At 42.2% G+C, this 22,331-nt stretch overlaps 1 protein-coding gene across 3 annotated transcripts in view; it reads left to right on the top strand.

The window, feature by feature from the left end:
• Positions 1-22,331, top strand: part of LOC101445555 (phospholipid-transporting ATPase IB) — a 675,309-nt gene that overhangs the window by 410,937 nt on the left and 242,041 nt on the right. For all 3 annotated transcript variants that reach the window (XM_058277045.2, XM_071208176.1, XM_058277047.2), the window contains exon 27: positions 3,880-3,990. In XM_058277045.2, coding sequence (XP_058133028.1) covers positions 3,880-3,990 — 111 coding nt within the window. The remainder of the gene's footprint in view (positions 1-3,879; positions 3,991-22,331) is intronic.

Genomic DNA, 22,331 nt, shown 5'->3' with positions numbered 1-22,331 from the left:
TCCCAGCCTTTCCCCTTTCTCAGAACCCCTAGTGCTCTCCTGGCGGGCATTCCGGGGCAGGAAGAGGCACGCATTTACAGCTGCCACACTCTGTAGACGGGAGCCCAAGACCATGGCCAAGAGGTGAACCGCTGGTGCATTTGCCAGGCCTGGGCCGTGGCAACCCCATGGTTGGGGGCAAGCAGACACCTGCAGTCAGACGAGTCCAGGGCATTCCTGTGTGGGCTGCCTGATGCACATGCAGGCAGTTGACACACTCTAGTTTCAACACAGGTGCCCTGGGAGGAAAAGTGCTCATTCCTTTGTGGTGGTCAAGAGGTGCAGGGGTTCAGCCCAGCTCCTGAATCCTAGCTCTGTGTTCATGCAGAAAAGCCAGAACCCCTCCTGAGCATGTGCCCCCATTTCCTCCTCGCCTCCCAGTCGCAATCTGTTGTGACGGAACGCCTGCTCTTTTGCTGGTTGGCGGTAGCACTCCATGTTTCTGCACTGCCGTGTTTAGACTTTTGAAGAATGTTTTACCTTCATCATGTGAATTCAAGGATTTCCCCCTCCAAGCTGAACTCGGGGGCTGCATGTAAAACGTTAGAGACCTCCACCCAGGCCCCCCAAGAACTGCAGGCTGGTCCTCCATGGCTCTAGGGCTCCACCTCCCCAAGAAAGATCTGGCTTAGATCACCCCTCCACCCCTTCCAGCTCTGAGAGCCTGGGGAAATCCTCGTGGCTCTGAAAAGTGTATGAAATCAATCTTGTTCCTTCGTTGGTTTCAAATAAATCCTCCAGATAATTGCCGACGTAGGTAAGACGAGGAGTTCTGATTGTCCAGGTGGGAGAACCGGAGCTGCTTCACATCAGGTGACCTGCTGGGGGTCCCCGCATCAGGGGCCAGGGGACCCCAGAGCTGTGTGTGATCAGCGGCCCGGCCCAGCACACCTGCCCACTTCCTCTCCCGAGTCCACTGCTCGGAGGCCCCTGGGAATCGCGCTTCCTGTAGCCTGTCAGCAACTATATATGTTGTACACCCCAGTGTTATTAAATACTTGAGTTATAGCATCATACGGCTGCAAGAGATCTTAAGAGGTTTCCTAGGAGTTCCAGGCAAATATTTGTCTGTCTTTTCCTTTAAAATGTCGAGGGGAGGGAGATTCTGTGACCTCCTGGATTGAAACGGAACACTGATGGGTTGTGGAATCCTAGCAGTTGCGCTCTTCAAAGGAAAAGAATCGACGAAGGGTGGAGCGAGGAGCAGGGTTTTAGAACTCTATCGGGGTTTTCTTGCCCATCCAGCTAACAGCTGCCTTTGCCAAACAAACTGATAAATGGCCCCAGGCTTCTGTAGCCCTTCCTGTTCTCCTCTTTATGAACCTCTGTGATTTGGCAGAAACCCTGTTATTTCAGGGTGTATTCCTCCCAGCCTTCGCACCGTCTCCACCCAACAATATACTTCCTCTACCTTAATCACTACTCCAGAAATGCCATGAAGCCAGTAATACCTGTGCCCTGCTGAAATGATCAGCATCTCTGGTTGAACTTAACACCTCAGGTTTTATCTGTTATTGGCATTTTAATGCAGCCGAAGAAGTTTTGGATGGGGTTTTTGAGAAAATACCCCCACAGGGTTATATACTGAAGAAAAGCAAAATTTCACTCAAAGGGTTGTCCTGGGGAAAATTATGGAAGTAGGCGAAGTTCTGTTTCCCTCTCTTCTCTGCCTGCTCCATCCTTCTATCCACATTGCAACCCCGGACTAGGGGTACCTCTCTTCTGCTGCCTGGTTGGGGTACAGCCTTTGCCAGTGCAAATGTGGCATTGCACCCACAGCCCATAGCTTCCTGCTGTGGATGCTCATTCCTGCCGCTGCCCTCTTAATGTGTTTTAAACGACCTCATGAAAATAGCATTTTGATTTAGGAAGTACTTTTTCCCCCCTGAAAACAAATCATTGTAGCGCTCCAGTGGAGACATTTGGGATGGCTCAAGCAGATGTCTTGTGTGCCCATTGAAGTTTCACAGCAGGAGGTCCAGGTCAAACGCAAACTTCCTTTTTATTTGTTTAGCTAGTTATTTTATGATTCTCCATTCCCTTTGGAGTCCTTAATGAGCTTTTATGGGGAGTTTAATTTTTCCATATGTACCTACTTCTGCCATTTTGAAGTTGTCATTTAGATTTTTAGAGTTACGCTGCCTGGAATAACTCATTAAAATGTGATTTCCTATTGGATGCAGTCCCCTTCTATAGTACTGGTGGAAACGGTTACATGGTTTCCTCTTTTTAAAAATTGTTACTTTTAAAAATTACTGTATTTTTCATCAGGGTCTTTTTTTTTTTTTTTTTAAAGATTTATTTATTTATTTAATTTCCCCCCCTCCCCTGGTTGTCTGTTCTTGGTGTCTATTTGCTGCGTCTTGTTTCTTTGTCCGCTTCTGTTGTCGTCAGCGGCACGGGAAGTGTGGGCGGTGCCATTCCTGGGCAGGCTGCTCTTTCTTTTCACGCTGGGCGGCTTTCCTCACGGGCGCACTCCTTGCGCGTGGGGCTCCCCCACGCGGGGGACACCCTTGCGTGGCAGGGCACTCCTTGCGCGCATAAGCACTGCGCATGGCCAGCTCCACACGGGTCAAGGAGGCCCGGGGTTTGAACCGCGGACCTCCCATGTGGTAGACGGACGCCCTAACCACTGGGCCAAAGTCCGTTTCCCCAGGGTCTTTTTTTTGACAGGTAATTAAATTTAATATCAAAGTAATCTGAAATTAATAGGAGTTTACAACAGCAACACAGTTCTAGTGCATCTGTTCCCGATGCAGCCTGATTGCCTCTCTTGGAAAGGAATAGAGGTTGAGCTTGTGGGCGGCCCAGAGTCAAGAACCTTCTGGCTCTGAATTGGAAGAGGAGGAATTAAGGCTTTCCTTCAAGAGGAGCTCAACCTTGCGTGCAGCTCATTTAATGGATCAGAATGTGAATTTTAACAGGATCTCCCCCAACTGAGTCTCCACGCCAGAACACTATCCAGCCTACAAAACCAATAATGCTCAACTTCCTACCTCCTGCTCATTGTTCAAAGTGTAGGACACAGGAGGCAAAGCTGAGGTTAAGGGAAGTGTGAGGAGCTATGGTTTGAAGGTGCCAGAAAGACCCCCTACCCCAAGGAGGAGTCGTTTCTTTTATTGGGGTATTGCTGGCTCCTTATTTCAAACTGCAGAAGACATTAAATTAGGATTGACTTTGACTCGATTAGCTGCCCACTGATTTTTTTTTTCCCCCGACTTGGGCTAGGTACTCTTGGCACAGGTGGAGGTGAGCAAGGAGAGCAGAAAGTGTGCAGAATTAGAAGCCAGAGTATCAGGGGCGACTGGGCCACTCGTGTGGGTGTATGTGTGTGAGTCATTTTTTTAATCTGAGGACTGACGTGGAAACAGGCAGTGTGTGTGTGCGTTCTTAAAAAAAACAGGATGTTCTTTAAAAAACACTGTTGCGTTGATGTCGTTCTTGACGTCACTGTAAAATCTGGTATTAAGAAGAGGTGTCCGGCTTCCCCTGTGATTTTCTTTTCTTCCAGTCCAGGTGGTCACCTTCTTTTAAAAATTGAGACCCTGAAAAGCATAAATAGAATTTTTATGAGAATACTAAAAGTCCAACAGCATGTTTGGAGAAAATACTAATTATTTAAATGAAAAGATTTTCGTTTGTTCTCAGCAGGCCTGAAAGCTCTGCCTTTAGTGAATGAATGATTTTCTCAGGTTGCAGAATCTGCTTTTCTCTTACATACCTTCTCTCTTCTGCTCGTAAGGAATCCCTGAGGTTTGTGGGTTTGGGAGAAGGCCATTTTCTGTTTATTCCTAGATGGCTGGGTCTTCAGAGTTTTGATTGTTCTTTTCCTTTTTTTAGTTTTCCTACTTGGAGAAGCTTCTTTTGGTCCATGGAGCCTGGAGCTACAACCGAGTGACCAAATGCATCTTGTATTGCTTCTACAAGAATGTGGTCTTATACATTATCGAGGTAAGATAGACTTACTATTTTTCTTAGTATTTTCTTTGAGGGGGAAGACATTTTTCAGAGGGTCTGTTTAGGAATTGAAGGTAACTCAGGGAAAGAGTTTGTGCATATGAAGTTATTTAAAGAAAGACGGTGCTGTGACATTTTGAAATCTGCGACACAGATAACCCCTTTGAAGCTGATAACCTTCCGCATCTAGCCATCAGCCCTTTTCTCCTCCACGACTGTGCCTTGCTCCCTCGCTCTGCCCTTGGTCAGTGGACAAAGGCCCTCTTGATTCCAGTGCCCTCGCTGCCTGCCCTCTTCCTCTGTGTCCTCGGCTGCAGTTGGACGTTGCTGTCAGTCACACCCTCCTCTCCTGGGTGTGGTCAGAGCCTGGGCAGCAGATGTTACTAGCCGGTGCCATGGCCCTTCTACGTGGACACCAAGAGGTTTCTAGGCAGCTCAGGCGTTTTTTTTTCCTTTACTAGAATGTTCACGGCCTGATCTCCTGCTGTATTTCTCATGGAATCTCCAAGTTTCCCGAGCATTCCCTGCCGCTGGGGTACTTGGGCTCCGGTTCTTATATGTGGGGAGATGGGAGAGAGTGGGACAGCAGGGAGTAAGCCAACAAGGTCATTGAAAATGAGCTCGAACTCTACTGGCAAACTACTTTTCAAGATGCTGGTTCAGTTACATGTGAAATAAGTTTCTTTCCAGGGGGACAGAGAATGAAATGGGTGGGCACAGGAAAAGGTGGAAAAGGCACTTTATGTTTGATGTCAGCGTTGGACTGGCCACCTCGTTCTTCCTCTGAGCAGCTCTGCTATAAGGGGTGGCTTTTGAGGTCCCCGTGACAAATGGATTTGCAAAGGTGGCTTCTGCTGAGAAAGGAGGAAACCGCTGGTCACTCCATAGAGGAATAGAAAACCAATGTTAATTTTTATTGTGTTTTCATATCTCATTCTGTTTGGGTCTCTCAACTCTTGGCAAAAAATGATAACCAAGGCATAGATCAATATTTTCGGAGGTGGTCTCCTGAAATAATTTAGGTAATTGAATAAATTGCTTGCTAACCTGTGATTAGCCATTTCTCTATCAAGTTGCCTCCTTTTCCCTACCGAACTTTTCCGGTCAAATGTATAGGTTCACGTTACTCGTGCTGTAACTAAACTACTTCAGAGTGATTTTTCCGGGCTGTGCAGGTTGCTCACTGCACAAGACTACTCATCCAAGGGTGCAAATGATTGGCAAAAGAGATGCATTTTTTTATGATTTGCACAAAGGGGCAGGCTGCCTGCTACCCAGTGTACCCTAAGGTGGGGCTGTATCTGCACAGAGGAAGTCTCTAGTTTCCATGGAATGCCTCGTGGGTCAGGGGCAGCCCCATTGGGTATTTACTTTCCTAGGCTGCTCTAACAAAATGCATAATCCTGGCTCTTAAAGTAATGGAAATGTATTGCCTCGTCGGTCTGGAGGCTAAGAGCCTGACATGCAGCTGTCCACAGGGCCGCGGGCCCTCTGACTGTGGGGGATTCCTTTCTTGCCTCTTCCCGACCTCTGGTGGCTATAGGCCATCCTTGGCATTCCTTGGCCCGCAGCTCCAGCCCCTCATCTCTGCCCAGAAACCCCAGGGTGTTCTCCCCTGTGTCTGTCCACGTCACCCTCTTCTTTAGGACACCAGTCGTACTGGACCAGGGCCCGCCCTAACCCAGTTTGCTCTGGTCTCACCGAGTCACATCTTTAAAGACCCTATTTCCAAATACAGTCGCATTCCCGGGCTGGGGTTTAGGACTCAGGTGTATCTTTTGTGGGGGCATGCTTAAGCCACAGCAGGAACACTGGTAGAAGGTTATAAGCCATCCAAAGATCTTGGGGAAGTCCTGAAGACTGACGAAATATTTCTTAATTGGAAAGGCATCTCCTTTGTGCAAGAAGGCCTCTTATTCAATAAAATATTACATTCCTAGGTAGAAAATATTTCTCAGGGTCTTGAGAAATTCGGAGAGGTAATTTCAGTTTCATTCAGTAAGGTGAGCTTAAAAATCAATCAACAAAAAAATTATCCACGATTTACCTGTCTGTCTTGGTTGCAGTATTCAACTCGAGAACATTTAGCTGTTATTTGCAGTGGGTTTTGTAGGTTCTGTCTTCTTCCTGACCTCATTTTCACAATTCCCATTTGTGCCATGTTCTGCATCTGAGATAGGAGTGACTCCTAAGTGTCCTTCGGGTCATAGATAATTACTGTGGTGGACTCAAGGGAAGGAGTGGTGGAATCCCATCCCTGTGTGTCACCCAAACTTTCACAGGCGTTTGAACCTGCTGTTACAGCTGTTGACGTCACAAAGTTTCTTAATAATCTGGTTTTCCTCACAATCAGCACATGACAGATAGTGGAGATTTCTTATCGAAACATACCATTTGACACTCCCAGCCCCTAGCTTTTGCGGAACATCTCTCATTGCCCTTTCTAGTCATTTACATCTACTTTGTAGCCTTTTTTTTTTTTTTTTTAACTATAGTGAAGCTGAGAAGAGTATGATTTTAGTCTGTCAGAAAAAAATCTGTTTGGAAGTATGCCCCGGAAGTTAAATTATAACAAAAAAAATGGTTGCATGGTCTTTTGTAACTAGTACTTTCAGTCTTTAAAAAAATGGTTTTTAATTCTTCACCAGCTTATGCTATATTTTCTTATTTAGAACTTGTAGGAGTTGATTTCAAAATCAAGAAAACAAAGCCCATGACTGAGCCCAGCCTGGTGGCACATTGGCTCTGGTGTGTTCACTAACTGACATGCCACTGCTGTAGCATCAATGGACACTTCAAATACGATTTGAAAAATAGACACATGATTAAGAAAAGTGCTGCTTGCTTGCTGTTTTAGGATGGTTTGAGCTGCAAGATCAAGGATGATTGTAATTTGATTTGCTCGTTCGCAAAACATACTTTCACATTCTAAAAATTAGCTTATAGTCAACTACTTGAGTGTGAATAAATTAAATGCATTACTTCTCTTAAATGGTTTCTGTGTAATTGAAGGAGAAGTCTTTTGCAATAGCTAATGTGTTCTCATCTCAAATTTCCTGTTACAAGTATATACCAAGTCTTATTTTTTACCCAGTCATTAAAAACAGTCAAAAAGCAATTTTGGCAAATTAAAATATGCACATGCACACAGAGCCCATGGTCTTAGCTATAATTGGGAGGGTCATGGAATGATTTGAATTCCTAATAAAAACTGTTTGGAAGAGCTATGAGCCTGTGATATAATACAGTTTACTTACTTCGTGTACTAACTCATAAAACTGGCTTTCACTGCACAAGGAACACGTAGATATATGAAACAGAAATTGAAGATTCCCTCCATTCCCACACCACACTCTCCTCCCCAATCCCATTGTGTATATGCTATTCTGATCTTTTTCTATGTATTTATGGAAGTATGTTTGAATACAAATGGGTGGTTTTACATAAATGTCATCCTGCTGTGCAATATGTTTTTGGGAGACCATTCCCATTACTACATATAGAACTGTTGTGTGGTATGTCATTGTATGGTTTACTACAAGTTATTTTACCTTTCTTGTATAGCAAAACCTATAAGTTTTCCAGTTTTGCCACCAAAAAGCTCCAGGGAATATGCAACCCATAAAAATCCCACCAAAGAGATGTGGATCTCTTTAGACCATTTTCACCATCCTGCCTTAGACATCGTGCATGCTTATTTTATATATTGATCTTCCATTTTGTTTGTTGCTGACAGATCTTAATGCTTCCTTGGTGTGCCACATAAAACTTATTCCTGCTAAAATCAGAGTAAAAGTCATGCAACCCATTTGGTTTAAGTGATTAAAAACTAAGAACAACATCATGGAATCAGTGATTTCATGGTGTGTCTGTTACTAAGTAGGAAAGAAAATACATAAGAGCTTTCCTCTTGACCCCCACTGCGACTGCCTTAAATTAGTATCTTTTACCTGGACGATTACAGACACTGCTAGTTTGGCTCCCTCGACCACCTGTGATACAGCTGGAGTGAGATTTCTGAAATAGTTGATGTGCTCATGTTCCATGGTTTCTGGAACATGTGTGCTCCAAGTCGTTGACAAGGAGTGAATGAGTGAATGCCATCACCTTTCTCAAACATCGAGTTTCCCCATTGCCTTCTGATAATATCCCAAATTCTCCCTCCACTCACCTGCTCCTCTGTTGCCAGCCTTCCCTCCCATGACAGTCCTCCATTTTTAAATTCACTTTTACTACAGTAAGATGCACCTTTTTAAAGTATATAATTCTTTGAATTAAAATTGGGATTATTTTCTGGTTATAGGATTTCTGTTGGGGTGATGAAAAGTTTTGGTAATGGATGGTGGGGATGGTAGCACAGCATTGTAAATATGATGGACACCACAGAATTGTACACTTCAATGTGTTTTAAAAGGCAAATTTAATGTTTTATGTATATGGCACCACAATAAAATTAAAAACAAAACAGGATTGTACACAAATCAGGGTGCAATTTAATGTTTATACATACTAAACACGTTGAAAAATTAAACTGGATTTTCATCAGTAGAAACTGGAGATTTTGTCTACCTCACTAGACAATGACAAGAGGGTCAGAAGCCTTGAGTATTTGTTGAAAACCCTTTGTTTGCCTTCCCTGCTATAGTCACCTTGAAGGATACAAAAATGTGTAGACAGACCTTAGACTTTGAAGACTGGAAAAACAAACTTTCCATATAGCTTTATTTTACATTAAACTAATTAAGTGCTAGGCTCTGTGGTCCTGGCCAGATGGATCATAATTCTCAGAAGGTAACATTCTGTTGTGGGATAGAATAGAGACCATCACAGCCAGGGGGAAGCTGCCAGAGCAGGGCCTTGCCGGGCAGCTGGGCATCCTGTCAGCCAGGCAGAGGGCATGTGCTCTGAGCAGGTCTGCACTGGAGAGTGGCGACGGGGATAAAATTAGCCAAGGCAAGGAGAGAGGGCACCGCAGGATATGGGAAGGGCCAGCTAGGGGATCTGAATAATGACAGGAGTTCTGCAGCTATTAGAAGCAGTCATTCCTTTTTTATTCTGGAATAGACAAGTTACATGATAAAAGTGATTTCAGAAATCTTGTCTGTCAACGTAGAGGACAGATGGGAAGCAGACAGCTTACATGTAGATTTTAAACCCGTGCTATACACATACTACTTATTATGAGACAAGACTTATCAACACTTCATTTTCTGGGTCTGCAAACTAAAAAGTAAAATCTACATTAAATCTACATGTAGATTTAAATCATGACCATTAGGCAGTTCTCAAGTAATTTACGAGCACAAAGGATAGGCAGATTTCCTAAAATCTGATTTTGATAATGGGAGGAACTCACTTTAGATGCCAGGATTGGGGTTAAGAAGTTTAAGGAGGGGTTCCTAATATTTTTTTTAACTTTTTATTGTAGTAACATATATACAACTTGAAATTTCCCATCTTAACTGCTTTCAGATGTATAATTCACAGGTATTAATTATATTCACAGTTATCATGCCACCATCACCAATATCCATTTACACTAACTTTTTCATTACTTCAAATGGAAACTCTGTGCCCATTAAGCAATAACTTCCCCTTTCCTTCCCTATATCCCACCCCTGGTGACCAGTGATCTACTTTCCATTTCTATGAAATTTCACTTTGTCTAGGAATTTCACGTAAGTGAAGTCAGACAATTTTTTTTTTCTTTTTGTGTCTGACTTATTTCAACATGATGTCTTCAGGGTTCATCCATGTTGTAGCATGCATCAGAACTTCATTCCTTTTTACGGCTGAATAATATTCCATTGTGTGTATAACACATTTTCTTTATCTATTTCTCTGCTGGTAGAAACTTAGATTGCTTCCATCTTTTGGCTGCTGTGACTAATGCTGCTATAAACACTGGAATGCTTCTGTATATTTTTGAGACCTTGATGTGATCTCTCTGTGTAATTTCCAAAAGGGAAGGGTTGAGTGAATTTTCTAAAGTACCTACCTTATTTAATAAACTAAGGGTTTGTTACTCAGAATTTTCCAGGTAGAATATATAGCATTGTCAGCATTTTAAGTGATGGTGAGATATTCTGATTCCCTAGGAAAAAGTTATTTAGAATAGATAAAAATTTTAGTGACAATAAAATTCAATAGAAATGTAATAAGAAAATTGCTTGAATTTAACCTGCATTTCAAAGTAATATGGTAACGGTTCTATTGTAAACTTTGTCATAACATAAAATAGATTCACCAAATTATCTTTGAAAGGGAGATGATACTTTGAAATTATGATGGTGATTAGCTGGTAGTTCCTAATTCACAGCATAACCATAGCAGTGATAAATGGGAATTGTGTACCACTTATAGTGTCTACTTAGTTTTGGCAACTTGTATGAGAGATTTCAGTGTTTTACTGTAATCTTAAACTGATATGGGATAAAGGTCAGGAAACAGAAAACATAGAGGCCTGGAAATACCACTTATTAAGAAATAAAGATTCTAAGACCATAGCAATATTGGGGCACAATGAACCCTACCCAACGGAGTTTAGTTGAGAGCTAGTTAAGATTTGTCAAACCCTGACAAGCTAAAACAAAACAAACAAACAAAAACACCTGTACTATATACTACTACAGATTATGAGACAAGATTTATCAGCATTTCATTTTCTGGGTATGCAAACTAAAAAAAGTAAAATGAACTATGATTTATGTGTAAATTGCCATTCTAATCCAAAAATGTTTTGTAGATGTGAACTTTGATTTTTTTTTTTCTTTCTCTGAAAGTATACACACAATCATTCTAGCCATTTTAGAACATTGTTTTTTTTCTTTTTGACCTCTGAGAAGTTTTGGATATTTCTCCAATTTTAGGTGCCTATTTGTGTGTGTGGGGGGGGATCTATTCTAATTGCTTGTAGGCAGCCCCTTTTTTCATTTAATAGATGATTGATTTCTTGTTTGGGGAGCCTTAATTTAATATGTTAGTCCACAGAAATTCTGCAGAGTTGGTAAGCATAGTCCAAACTGGTATATTCATTTCTTATAATAACCCAGACTGCATTGCCTAGTATGGGACTTGATTTTGCTTTAAATGTTAGAATAGACAGAATGGATGTTTTAAACCATGATTAAAAAATGCATCCAGTGACTTTTCCCCCATTTGAATATGAATGAATTAAACATACCTTGACAAAATGTGCTTCATTCTCGACACAAAGGTAAAAGAATATTCCTGAGAGCCAGCCAAGTTTTCCTCTTCTGGCCAGTGCACCTGCCTTGTCAGAGGTGGCTTTAGCTTCCCTGATGTATGTTCTTTATTTGAGGCCTGTAGTGGCAGCTTTGAGTTTAATGTAGGCGTTGTCATGGGAACAAGGCAAATTGAAAAGTATTATAAACATATGGGCCTTTCTTTTTTTTCTCTCCACCCCCCCCCCCCCGCTCCCCCCACCCCCTTTGTCTGCTGTCTATGTCCATTCACCATTCACTGTGTGTTCTTCTGTGTCTGCTTCTCTTCTTGTCAGCAGCACCGGGAATCTGTGTCTCTTTTTGTTGCATCATCTTGCTGTGTCAGCTCTCTGTGTGGGTGGTACCACTCCTGGGCAGGCTGCGCTTTTTTTGTGCTGGGTGGCTTTCCTTATGGAGCACACTCCTTACACGTGGGGCTCCCCTCCGTGGGGAACACCCCTGTGTGGCACGGCACTCTTCGTGTGCATCAGCACTGCGCATGGGCCAGCTCAACACACAGGTCAGGAGGTCCTGGGTTTGAACCCTGAACTCCCATGTGGTAGGCAGATGCTCTATCCATTGAGCCAAATCCACTTCCCAGACTGTGGATTCATCCAATGTGAAGCCACCTGTTTCTGTTTCCTGTTAAAAGTGTTACAGGTTGCAGAGCTGTGTAATCCATGGTCGAGCGCCTGCTTCACATGTCCAACGTCCTAGGTTCAATCCCCAGTACCTCCTAAAAAAAAGCCTTAGAGAAAAATAGGAATGTATTATGTTCTTGTTATGCATGGTTTCACGTCTTTAAGTTTAACTTCAGCACTAGAATATTTTGTTGTAGAGGTAGCATTATTTGTATTAATTTTAGTGTTAGAATTCTCACTGCAACTAAAATCCATTTTAAGAACATAGAAAACTGTATCGTGCAAATAATGTTAATTCCACAAGCACGTGTTGACAGATCAATGTAAGGCAGGCAGTGCGCTAAGACCAGGTAAGACCAGGTGAAGTGCCCCACCTGCATGGGGGGAATAGAGCATGAGAAGTGCTCCCGGCTCGGGAACTCTGTTCCTGGGGCCAAACCCGTTCTGAGCACATTCCATCTTGCGGCATCCATGGTTATCTGGGTGGTTTATGCTTCATGCCTTTAGTTAATGAGCAATGATTCCAATTTTAATATGCTGGAGAGAAAGCTACTAAGGGAAAGACTTTGCATTGGGCAACTTGAAAGTGGGAATTAACTAGACATGCTGCGCCTCTTGCATTGTCTGTCCTCCTCCTCCAAGTCGAGCACTGTTGGGTCTGAGGATCCAAAGAGCATAGCAGAGTGACTGCTGGGGGAGCCCCAGCTATCGGTGTCTTCAGGGAGGCTCCTAGAAGGGCTTTTAAGATTCTGTGGGTCCAGTCCTCGGGTATCCAGGATAAGCGAATTAAGACCTGAAGGATGAGTAGGAGTTGGGCTGGTGAAGGGGGAAGATGAGGAGGGTCAGGCCAAGATGCCCCAAAGAGGCAAGCACCTGTCTCTCCCATTCTACCCTCCCCGTTTATTCCAGCTCTTGTGATCAGTGTCCAAGCCAGCCAGGCCCTTTAGTGAACAACAGGGAAGAAATGCAGCTTGCTGGGTTTATGTTTCAGTAGGAAGATGGCTGCAGAAATAGTTAGGCATGCGCTTAGGCATGTGCGTTTACCATGCTGGGAGTTTATTAACCAAAGGTGTGTGTGAGAGAGAGGAAGAGATGGTTATAGAGCCAGAGAAATATTAGCAGTCTGGAGGGATTCCCCCACAAGTTACACAATCACTTTGAACTTTATAAAAACAGACTCTCAGTGCCTTTTTCATGTGACAATATATGCTTTTTATGATGTTTTTGCAGCTGCCTTACCTAACGCATCATTATAAAGATCCAGCGTTTTTTTCATGTATTTAAGCATTGATGACTTAAAGATGAAGTCTCTGAAACCCCATAAAATGTTTAAATCTCCCTGAAATAAAAAAAAAAAAGTACAAATCTAAAACCGAAATTGACGCAAAGGCCTTCCAGGGCCCTGGTAAACTCCCACACCTAGGATGCCCGTGCTCTCCCCCTTACTGCTACGGAAGGGAATGAATCCAGTCAAGGCATCCTGGCACATTTCACCTTTTGCCATAAGTCTCATGTATTCCAATTTCCTTCTTCCTGGAGATCCTATTGCATTCATAAACAGCACCCACCAAAGTTAGTCTGATTGCTTGTGCGGACTCAACGTTATTTTTTTTTCCAAGTTGTTTATGACTTCCCTGTGGGCAGGAACCATTTCTTTACTTCTTTGTCCCCTCTAGGACTAAGTGCACAATGCTCAATAAACTGATGGCCCTTTGGTCACATTTCCGGAGCAGCAGATATGTAAGAATCTATTGAGCAATTTTGTTTTCTTTGGGATAGAAGAAAAGAGTACCTAGGTAGCTTATTGTATTGCCTTTCCTTGTAGGAAATACCTTTCTTATCTTTCTGAAAATATACACATAATCCTTCTAGCCATTTTACATTATTTTTTTCTATTGGACCTCTGAAAGATTTTGAATATTTCTCCAATTTTACGTGCCTATTTTTGGGGGTAAAATCTATTCCTGGCACAATTTTCAGGTAGAGACAAATACCTTGTAAGTATTAGAAGATTAATTTGTATTATAATTGGTTTAACCTCATCTTTTGAAGGAATAAAGGATAATTTTGATTACATTCTTTAAACTCATTCCTGTCTAACTCTTTTTTTTTTTGGCTAAAACTCTCAAATAGATTCTCAGTCTTGGAAAGGTGATTATGCCAATAGGTTTTTTCTACTGGTTTTTCTTGCCCTTTGGTTGGCAACAGTCCCCCGTATTTCTTCCTGTTCTTTTTTCTGCCAGTAGACACCTAGTTTTACAAAACTTTTGAGATTTAAATTCCTTTAATTTTATAAATTAATCTAATGACAGTTTATGAACACCCCTTTACCAGATCAGCCTGCTTATCCTTTTTTATCTCTTGTATCAAAATAGCATCCTCTGGCCAAATGGATTTCAGGGACTTTTGGTTAAGTATGTCAGAAACCCTAAGATCAAGAATGGAGCCATCAGAAGCATAGAAAAGACAATGGGACACCTCAGCAACACCTTTTGAAGCAGCTAAAAGAGAAGATAAGGGGAAGGAGACAAAGGGGATTTCTAAAATACCTGCTCCCATGATGAAAATATTTCCCCTTATTCTGATGATCCTACATTTGCTCTGAGAGAATCAGGAGCAAGTGTCTCTTCTGTTTGCTTGTTTTCTCTAAACTGGTCACTCTGATTTGCAGCCCATAGCTTAAAAACACCTTTATTTGTACAAGTAAAATGTGATCATTTATGGTATGCAATTCATCTTTCTTTATCTTACCCATAGGAATTTGTTACCTTTGATTTTCAGTTAAAATAGCTTCCATTTATAAGTATCACATCTCTTCTCTAGTAAATTTCTATTTATTTTAAGTGGTAAATAATCTCCATTGCATTCTGACAACTCATTTGAGCTGCTATTAATATATTGGTTTCCCAGCAGATGCCCAGGAGCTTAGAGTGTCCTTCACTCTAATTCCAGTGCCTTGACAAATCAAATAGACTATCTAAAGAAGACTCCAGAATAGGAGAGATGTATATGCTTTCTTGCCTGGTTTTTCGAACTAATGAGAGGCAAAGTATATTCTTTCTCTTAAATACTGCCCATACCTCCAGAGCATGCCAATAAAAGAATACTGATTAAAACAGTGACCTCTTTTATCCAGGGATTATAGAATGAAGTTTATCATCGCCACTTTAACTAAGCTATATGTTGTTCTGCTAATCTTTCGGTCAGCCCTTAGCCAAATTTAAAAGTTGTTGCTTCCCAACATTAGCCATTAACTGAAAGCTTTTTCTTCCTTGTTAGCCTCATTTTGGAGGTATCTGTTACTCCTTCAAAGGTAGTTATTAGTGTGCTATACCTCTCTCTCTAAGGTAACTTTACATGTAGTAAAATTAACCCTTTGTAGATGTATAGTTGTGAATATAGACAAATGCATCCAGTCATGGTACCACAACCAAAATCAGAAATAGAAAGTTCCATCACTCCAGAAAATTCCCATCCCCTTTGTAATCACCCCCTCACCCCACACCCAGCTTCTGGCAACCACCAGTCTGTTTGCTTTTCCAGAATGTCATATGAATGTAATTATACAACATATGGTCTTTTGATTCTTTCCCTGAGTGTACTACGTTTGAGACCCATCGGCATGGTTACAAGTGTCAGTATTTGACTCCTTTTTATCGCCGAGTGCGCTTCCATGTACGGATGTACCCAGCTTGTTTATTTACTCACTTGTGGAGGGACATGTGGGCTGTTCCCTGCTTTTAGCAATTAACAGTAGCAGCTCTTTAGACAGTCATTTGTAGGGTTTTTGTGTGAGCATAAGTTTTCGTTTCACTTGGTAAATACCTAGGAATAGGATTTCTGGGTCACATGGTAAGTTTATATTTCATTTCCCTGCTGAATAATTATATGGAACATCTTTTCATGGGCTGATTGGGCATCTGAATATTTTCTTTGGTCAAATGGATGTTCAAATATTTTATAGCGTTGCATATTTTTGACATTTCTTTACTCATTGCAAAGTCCAGAATTTTCCCCTAAGGAGAGTAATCTACCACAACGTATGAATGACTAATCAATTCTCCATTGACTGTTCCCAGAAAATTTGCTTATTAAACTAAAATGCTCCTTTCTAATCAACCCCTGCCCTGACCCCTGAACACCATTGCTTGCTTAAGAAACCAAACGAATATCCATTTTAATTTCAGGCAGCAACAAAGGACATTGTTTTGGATGTTTGAGTTGTTCTTGTGGTCATCCTCAAACTTTTCTAGTACCACAAAGGTTAGCTTAGAAAGCAGGAGGATAAAGGAGCAATTGTGTCTTCTCCTTCCCCTTCTTGATCCCCCTTTTCCACACTTCAGCTACTTAAGGGAAAGGTTGAGCAAGAACCTTGCCCCAAGGGCCTCTGGCTCCCTAGCAGAGCTGCCCAGGCCTCTCTGCCCCTCTGGTGTGGGTTTCCAGCCCCTGGGAGCTATGAACCAGAAACCAGAAGCACATTGGGCTCCTGGGACCATCTTAGTGTAAGGAAGAGCTTGAGTAATATTTGATGAGATTGCACTGACACTAATAAAAGAAGATGAAGGGATGGAGGTGAGATTTGGACCAGTGAGTGATTCCTGCCCAACCCTTCCTGTGGGGGGAGAACCAGCAAGAGCACACAGACTTGTCTTCTCCTAGAGCCACCTTCCATGCACAGAAAACACAAGGGTGAGGGCGAGGCTCTGGGTCGGACCACCTGGGATTTACCTGCCAGCTCAAACCGGGCAAACATGGGCACAGCTCCTGAGCTCTCTCAGCCTCACTTTCCTATACCATAAAATGAGGATAATAGAAGTACATACATCATTGTATCGGAGGTACAGGGTTTCTCTTTGTGGTGATGAAAAAGCTTTGGTAATAGATGCTGGTGATAATGAAATTAATACCACTGAATTGTATATTTGAAAGTGGTTAAATGGGAAAATTTGAGGTTTAGGTATGTTACTATCATAAAGTACATGTATCCTGAGTTGGTGAGGATTATATGAAATCATATGCATGAAGACTTTTTTGTAGCATGCTGCAAGCCACACAGTAAGCCCTCAAATTTGCCCTTGGCATTTTTTTAGGAATTTAATATTTGATGAACTATACAATGGTAGCATTGTTGAGGGCTCAGGCATCTCCTAGTCCAAGCTTCCCCCTCTGCTGGAAAACCTCTGGGAAGGGTCTAAGTCCTACCTTTTTCCATCCTTAGAGAGCTCTACCTTAAAGATCCTTCTTATACATGCGACTATGTAGCATCACAAAAGAGCAGTAATAGTAACGGTCACCATAGTGCACAATAACAATGATTAAATGAACTCTGCTCAGCTCTGTCTGTGCATTGCTAAAATGGAGGTGCTAACAAATAAAAACTCCACTCATGCGGTCACCTGTTCACAACTGAGAAATAATTTTTCCTCTGTCACCGATGGCTAATCTCCCCTGATCCAGGGTGGTATTACCCTAGATCCCTTGCAGCTCAAAAACGGAGTCTGAGTTGTACCAAGAGCAGTTAAGTGAAACACTAAAGTTGACATACTGGTCCCTTAAAGGCTCAGCCCCTTAACAGTCCCTTTGGCCTTTGCCTGGGATTTGCTAGAAGGAATCCAGGTGACAGTGGCTCCCTGTGCTCCAAACACAAATTTGCTAGTTCCTTTCCAAGCCAACCCGTGTTGTGTTGACTGCATCTCGTTCTCCAGGATGTACAGAATCAAGATGTCTACCTGCTCTAGGGGCCAAAAAAAGACACTGCCTCCAGATATCTGCTAATTAGCTAAAAATACCACTTCCTCTTTCCCTGAGTTCAGCCTTGTAGTAATTATGGTGCTAATAAAGATAAAGCCTTTGCTTTCTGGGGAGTGATGTGCTGTGCTAAACTTGAGTATTTTCCAGGTAGACTGACTATAGCCTTAAAGGATCCAGAAGTTATACGAGTTACTCCTCCCTTTGGGTTGCTTTTCAAATTCACTTGCTCTGGAACATGCCATCATAAGAGCAAGCCACAATGAAATGCATCCGGACCAGTAGTAGGTATTAATATGAAAACAGAAAAGATGCTGTCCTAGACTCTTACTGCTGTTTTTGTTACTGAGTATATTTTAAATCTATAAAATCTAGGAGCATTTTTTGGCACTTAAAATAGAAACATACAAAAGCTAATTTTTTTTAAAGGCTATTTTTAGAGCAGTTTCTGATTTAAAGAAAAGTTGTACAGAAAGTACAAAGTGATTCTATATACTCCCCCCTCCCACAGTTTCCCCTATTATTTTAACACCTTGTATTAGTGTGGTACCTTTGTTATAATGTATGAACCAATATTGACACATTGTTATTAACTGAAGCCCACAGATTATCTTGGGGTTTACTCTCTGTCTAGTACAGTTCTATGAGTTTTGGCAAATGCATAATGTCCAGTACCCACCATTGCAGTATCACACAGGATAATTTTCCTGCCCAAAAAATGTTCTGTGCTCCATCTACTCATCCTTCCCCCTCCATGGCTGAACCCCTGGCAGCCACCACTCTGTACTGTCTATAGCTTTGCCTTTTCCAGAATGCCATGTAGTTGGAATCATACAGTATGTAGTCTGTTCAGACTAGCTTCTTTCACTTAGCAACATGCATTCAAGGTTCCCCCATGTCTTTTCATGACTTGACAGCTCATGTCTTCTCATTTCTGGATAATACTCCAGGGTATGTCTGTGCCACCATTTGTCTATCTATTCAATTGAGGGGCATCTTGGTTGCTTTCTTGTTTGGGCAATCATCAGTAAAGCTGCTATGAGCACTCATGTGTCATGTGTAGGTTTTTGTATCGACATCAGTTTACAGCTCCTTTGGGTAAATACCTAGGAGCATGATAGTAAACCTATGTTTAGCTTTATAAGAAACCACCAAACCGTATTCCAAATGACGGTACCATTTTGCCTTCTCTGCAGCATCAAATGAGTGCTCCTGTTGCTCCATATCCTTGCCAACATTTGGTGTTGTCAAAGTTTGGCATTTCAACCATTCTAAGGTAGTTAGTTGCTTTGGACATATTTTATTCAGGCTTTTGCATGTGCTTCTTTATCTGCTCCGATCTTTAAGGCCTTCCTCAAATGCCCTTGTCTCCATGAAATCCACAATGACTTTATGCCTACCTCAGCTCTTTGCTTTTTTAAACGTCTTATAATCAGCAGGTTAAAGATACTATTTGGGTGGGAGGGGACACAATTCAACTCATTACAGTTGGGTATGAGCAAAGTGGTTAGAAATCCAGTGTAAGGGAAAGCTGGGGTTACAATAGCGAGGCCTCCTACATGCCCCTCAGGAGCTTGAGTTCTGGCACTTCAAGCAGGGTAGTGGTGATGTGATACAGTTTGCACTTCTGGAAGATCATTCTGGTAGCCATGTACCTGATGGACCATAAGAGAGCAGCAGGTTGTATTTTCCAAAGACGGCTGCACCAGTATGTGTTAAATCTCCCATGCTGTCTATTCAGTGTGTCTGTAGCACTCCTCCCCCCTGAACAGCTGCATCTGTGTTCCCTGCCCTTGAAGCTGGGCAGAGACTCTGAGTGACTTCTGAGCTGGAAGTATAAAAGACAATTCTCTTTCTCTGTCGTGGGCCCTTCACCCTGGGGATCCATCATATTGTAGGAAGCCCAGGTCAGACATGTGGTTTTCTGGCCAGCAAGCCCTTGCTTAGGTCTCAGCCAACAGCCAGCACCAACCGCCAGATGTAGGAATGAGCAACCCTTCCAGGATCCTGGCCTCCAGTCTCCAAGCTCTGCCCAAATACAGGTGTGTGAACAAAAGGAATGTCATCATGGTTTTCAATCACCAGTTCAGGGGCAATTTGTAAATCAGCCATAATAACCAGGAAAAAATAGTTCTACTGATTTTGATTCTAAAATCAACTATTGAATGTTTTATCAGGGCAATAAGTTTCTTTATCTGTTGGTTCATGTGCCTTTGAGTCAATCATTTTTGGGGATCCAAAAAGGGTGTTTTGGTATGTAACCAGAAATTTAAATGCACAAGATGACAAATTCATCCTAAAGGAACGTAATTGTGAAAAGATTTTAAACAATCTAGCTCAGTGACCAGGCACTCAACCAGCTGCCCACTGCCCCTGGCACGACCTGCCTGTACTACAATGCATCTGTTCACCTGGACTTGAGTCCAACACTAAAACAATCCTGTTTCCTGAAAACAGAAGGGTACCAGATTCCCCTCTGGTTCGTAGCAGTTAAAAATTTTCTACTCTCTGGGCCAATTTTAGAAAACCAAACTGGGCCTAAAATTGAAAAGCAGGGTTTTTCTGGTACTACCATGTGCTCAGTGACAATACTTTGAATTTTCTTTTTCACTTTTAAAAACAATCCTGCTACCCGATTCTTTGAGTACACTTGGCCCTTGAAGAACTGTGCCGTGTTCGTTGTGTTCTTTGGCCCATCCATCTTCCCATGGCCTTGAATCCTTGGAGGTCGCTGAAGCTGTCTGGGGGACCTGAGACATCGAGGGTGTTAATCTTGTTCCATGTATCATCGCTCTCTCTTTCCCTATCATAGTTCTAGATGTATTTGTTACTTGACTGGCTTGTTTCTGAGATAAGAAGTGTTGTAGGGACAGGACAGAGGCTTGCAAGGAGATTATTGTGGGTTTAGAAAGGAGTTCTGATCGCCATAGTGGCATGTTTTCTATTAAGAAGGAAAGAGAGGTGAGAATTGAAAATGGTCATTTTGTTCACCTCCTCTATACCCTGTTAGTAAAGAAAAGATTCCTGTCCAGGAGTCTGGGGATAGCTGAACACATGACATCTGACACTGGCCAGATGGGATCACAGTGTTTCTTAGTAACATATACTCACAGGCTGGGGGAGGAGGACATTGCACGCCATCCAGCAGAGCCACACGGGTCACGCTCAGGAGTCGAGTGAACCAGCAGGGCCTGCGGGAGGCAGACTTTGTAGTAACAAGAGGGCGAGGTGGCCTCTGATTCCCATAGGAGAACTAATGACTTGTTTGAATAATTCTGCAGGCTGGCAGGGAAATAGATACCATTAGATTGAGGACTGGGTGGGGTGCAGCTGACCTGGTTCTTGGGGAAGCTAGCTGGGTGGGGAGCCTTTCCTGCTCGTTGTGGGGTGTATATGGTAAAAATGCAGGAGCTCACGGCTAGCTCTTTGGGACCCTGTGAGAAGCAAAGGTGTCAAGGCAGCACTTGACATTTCAGGCCTTACACTATAATGATACAACCACCTTGGGAAACAGTTGGCAGTTTCTTATAAAGCTGAGCATGCATTTACAGTGTAATCCAGTAATCCCACTTCTAGAAAAATGAAAACTTATCTTCACACAAAAACCTATACCTGGATGAAGGTTTATAGTGGCTTTTTTCATAATCTTCAGAAATTGGAAACAACCCTATTTGTCCCTCAGCTGAAGGTTATGTGGTTCATCCAAATAATGGGTCATTACTTAGCAATGGAAAGGCACACACCTCTGCTTCAACATGTTGTTGCATCTAACTGCTTTATGCTAAATGAAAAAACCCAGACTCAAAAGTCTACAGATGGTATGATTCCATATATATAGCAAAACTATAGGGATCAAAAAGCAGTCATTGGTATCGAGGGGCTGGGGGTATGATTGGTGACTACAGATGCAGATGAGGGAATTTGGAGGTGATAGAACTATTTTGTATCGTCATTGTCATGGTTACACAGTTATCTGCAGTTGTTAGAACTCATCAAGTTGTATATTAAAAAGGGTGAATTTTTCTGCATGTGAATTATATCTAAAAATATTTTTTTAAAAAAGGAGAAATTCCTGTAATTGCTTCATGATGTTTGAATCCACCAAGTGCCCATCTATCAGAAAGATCTTTATTTACATTGAACTAATTTCCTCCCCCTCTCCCTCCTTCTCTCTCTTCCTCCTCTACCTCTCTTGCTCTCTCTCTCTCTCACACACACACTCCCATACACATTCTTATAATCATTTTTAATGGGATTTATGGACTGTTTCCAACTCTCACCCAGTGTAAGTCTCTTGTTTGTGGTCCCTTTAGTTAGGTCTGCTGGTGCCATCCATTCATGACAGGGTTCTGGTTCAAGCAGTAGGACTCTGATCAAGATATTGGTTCTATACCTTATTAACTGGGGGAACATTTGACGAAGTCAACTTTGAAGGAGACAACTTAAACTGGGAAAGTTATGCATTTATGTATGGTAGCAAAGAATTTTCTTCCATTCTATTTTTCATTCCTGAAAGATTAGTTGGTCCAAGGATGTTTGGGCAAGGACTTTCTGATATATCACTGGGCCATCAAACTTTCATATTCTTCATTACTTTTGAGTTGTATTAATAAAATAATTGATGTATGTAGCAAAGAATTTTCTTCCATTCTATTTTTCATTCCTGAAAGATTAGTTGGTCCAAGGATGTTTGGGCAAGGACTTTCTGATATATCACTGGGCC

This window comes from Dasypus novemcinctus, chromosome 15 (assembly GCF_030445035.2).
Source record: "Dasypus novemcinctus isolate mDasNov1 chromosome 15, mDasNov1.1.hap2, whole genome shotgun sequence".
Classification (NCBI taxonomy): Eukaryota; Metazoa; Chordata; class Mammalia; order Cingulata; family Dasypodidae; genus Dasypus; species Dasypus novemcinctus.
Note: the sequence above shows the minus strand (reverse complement) of the source record. Positions and strands in the feature narration are given on the sequence as shown.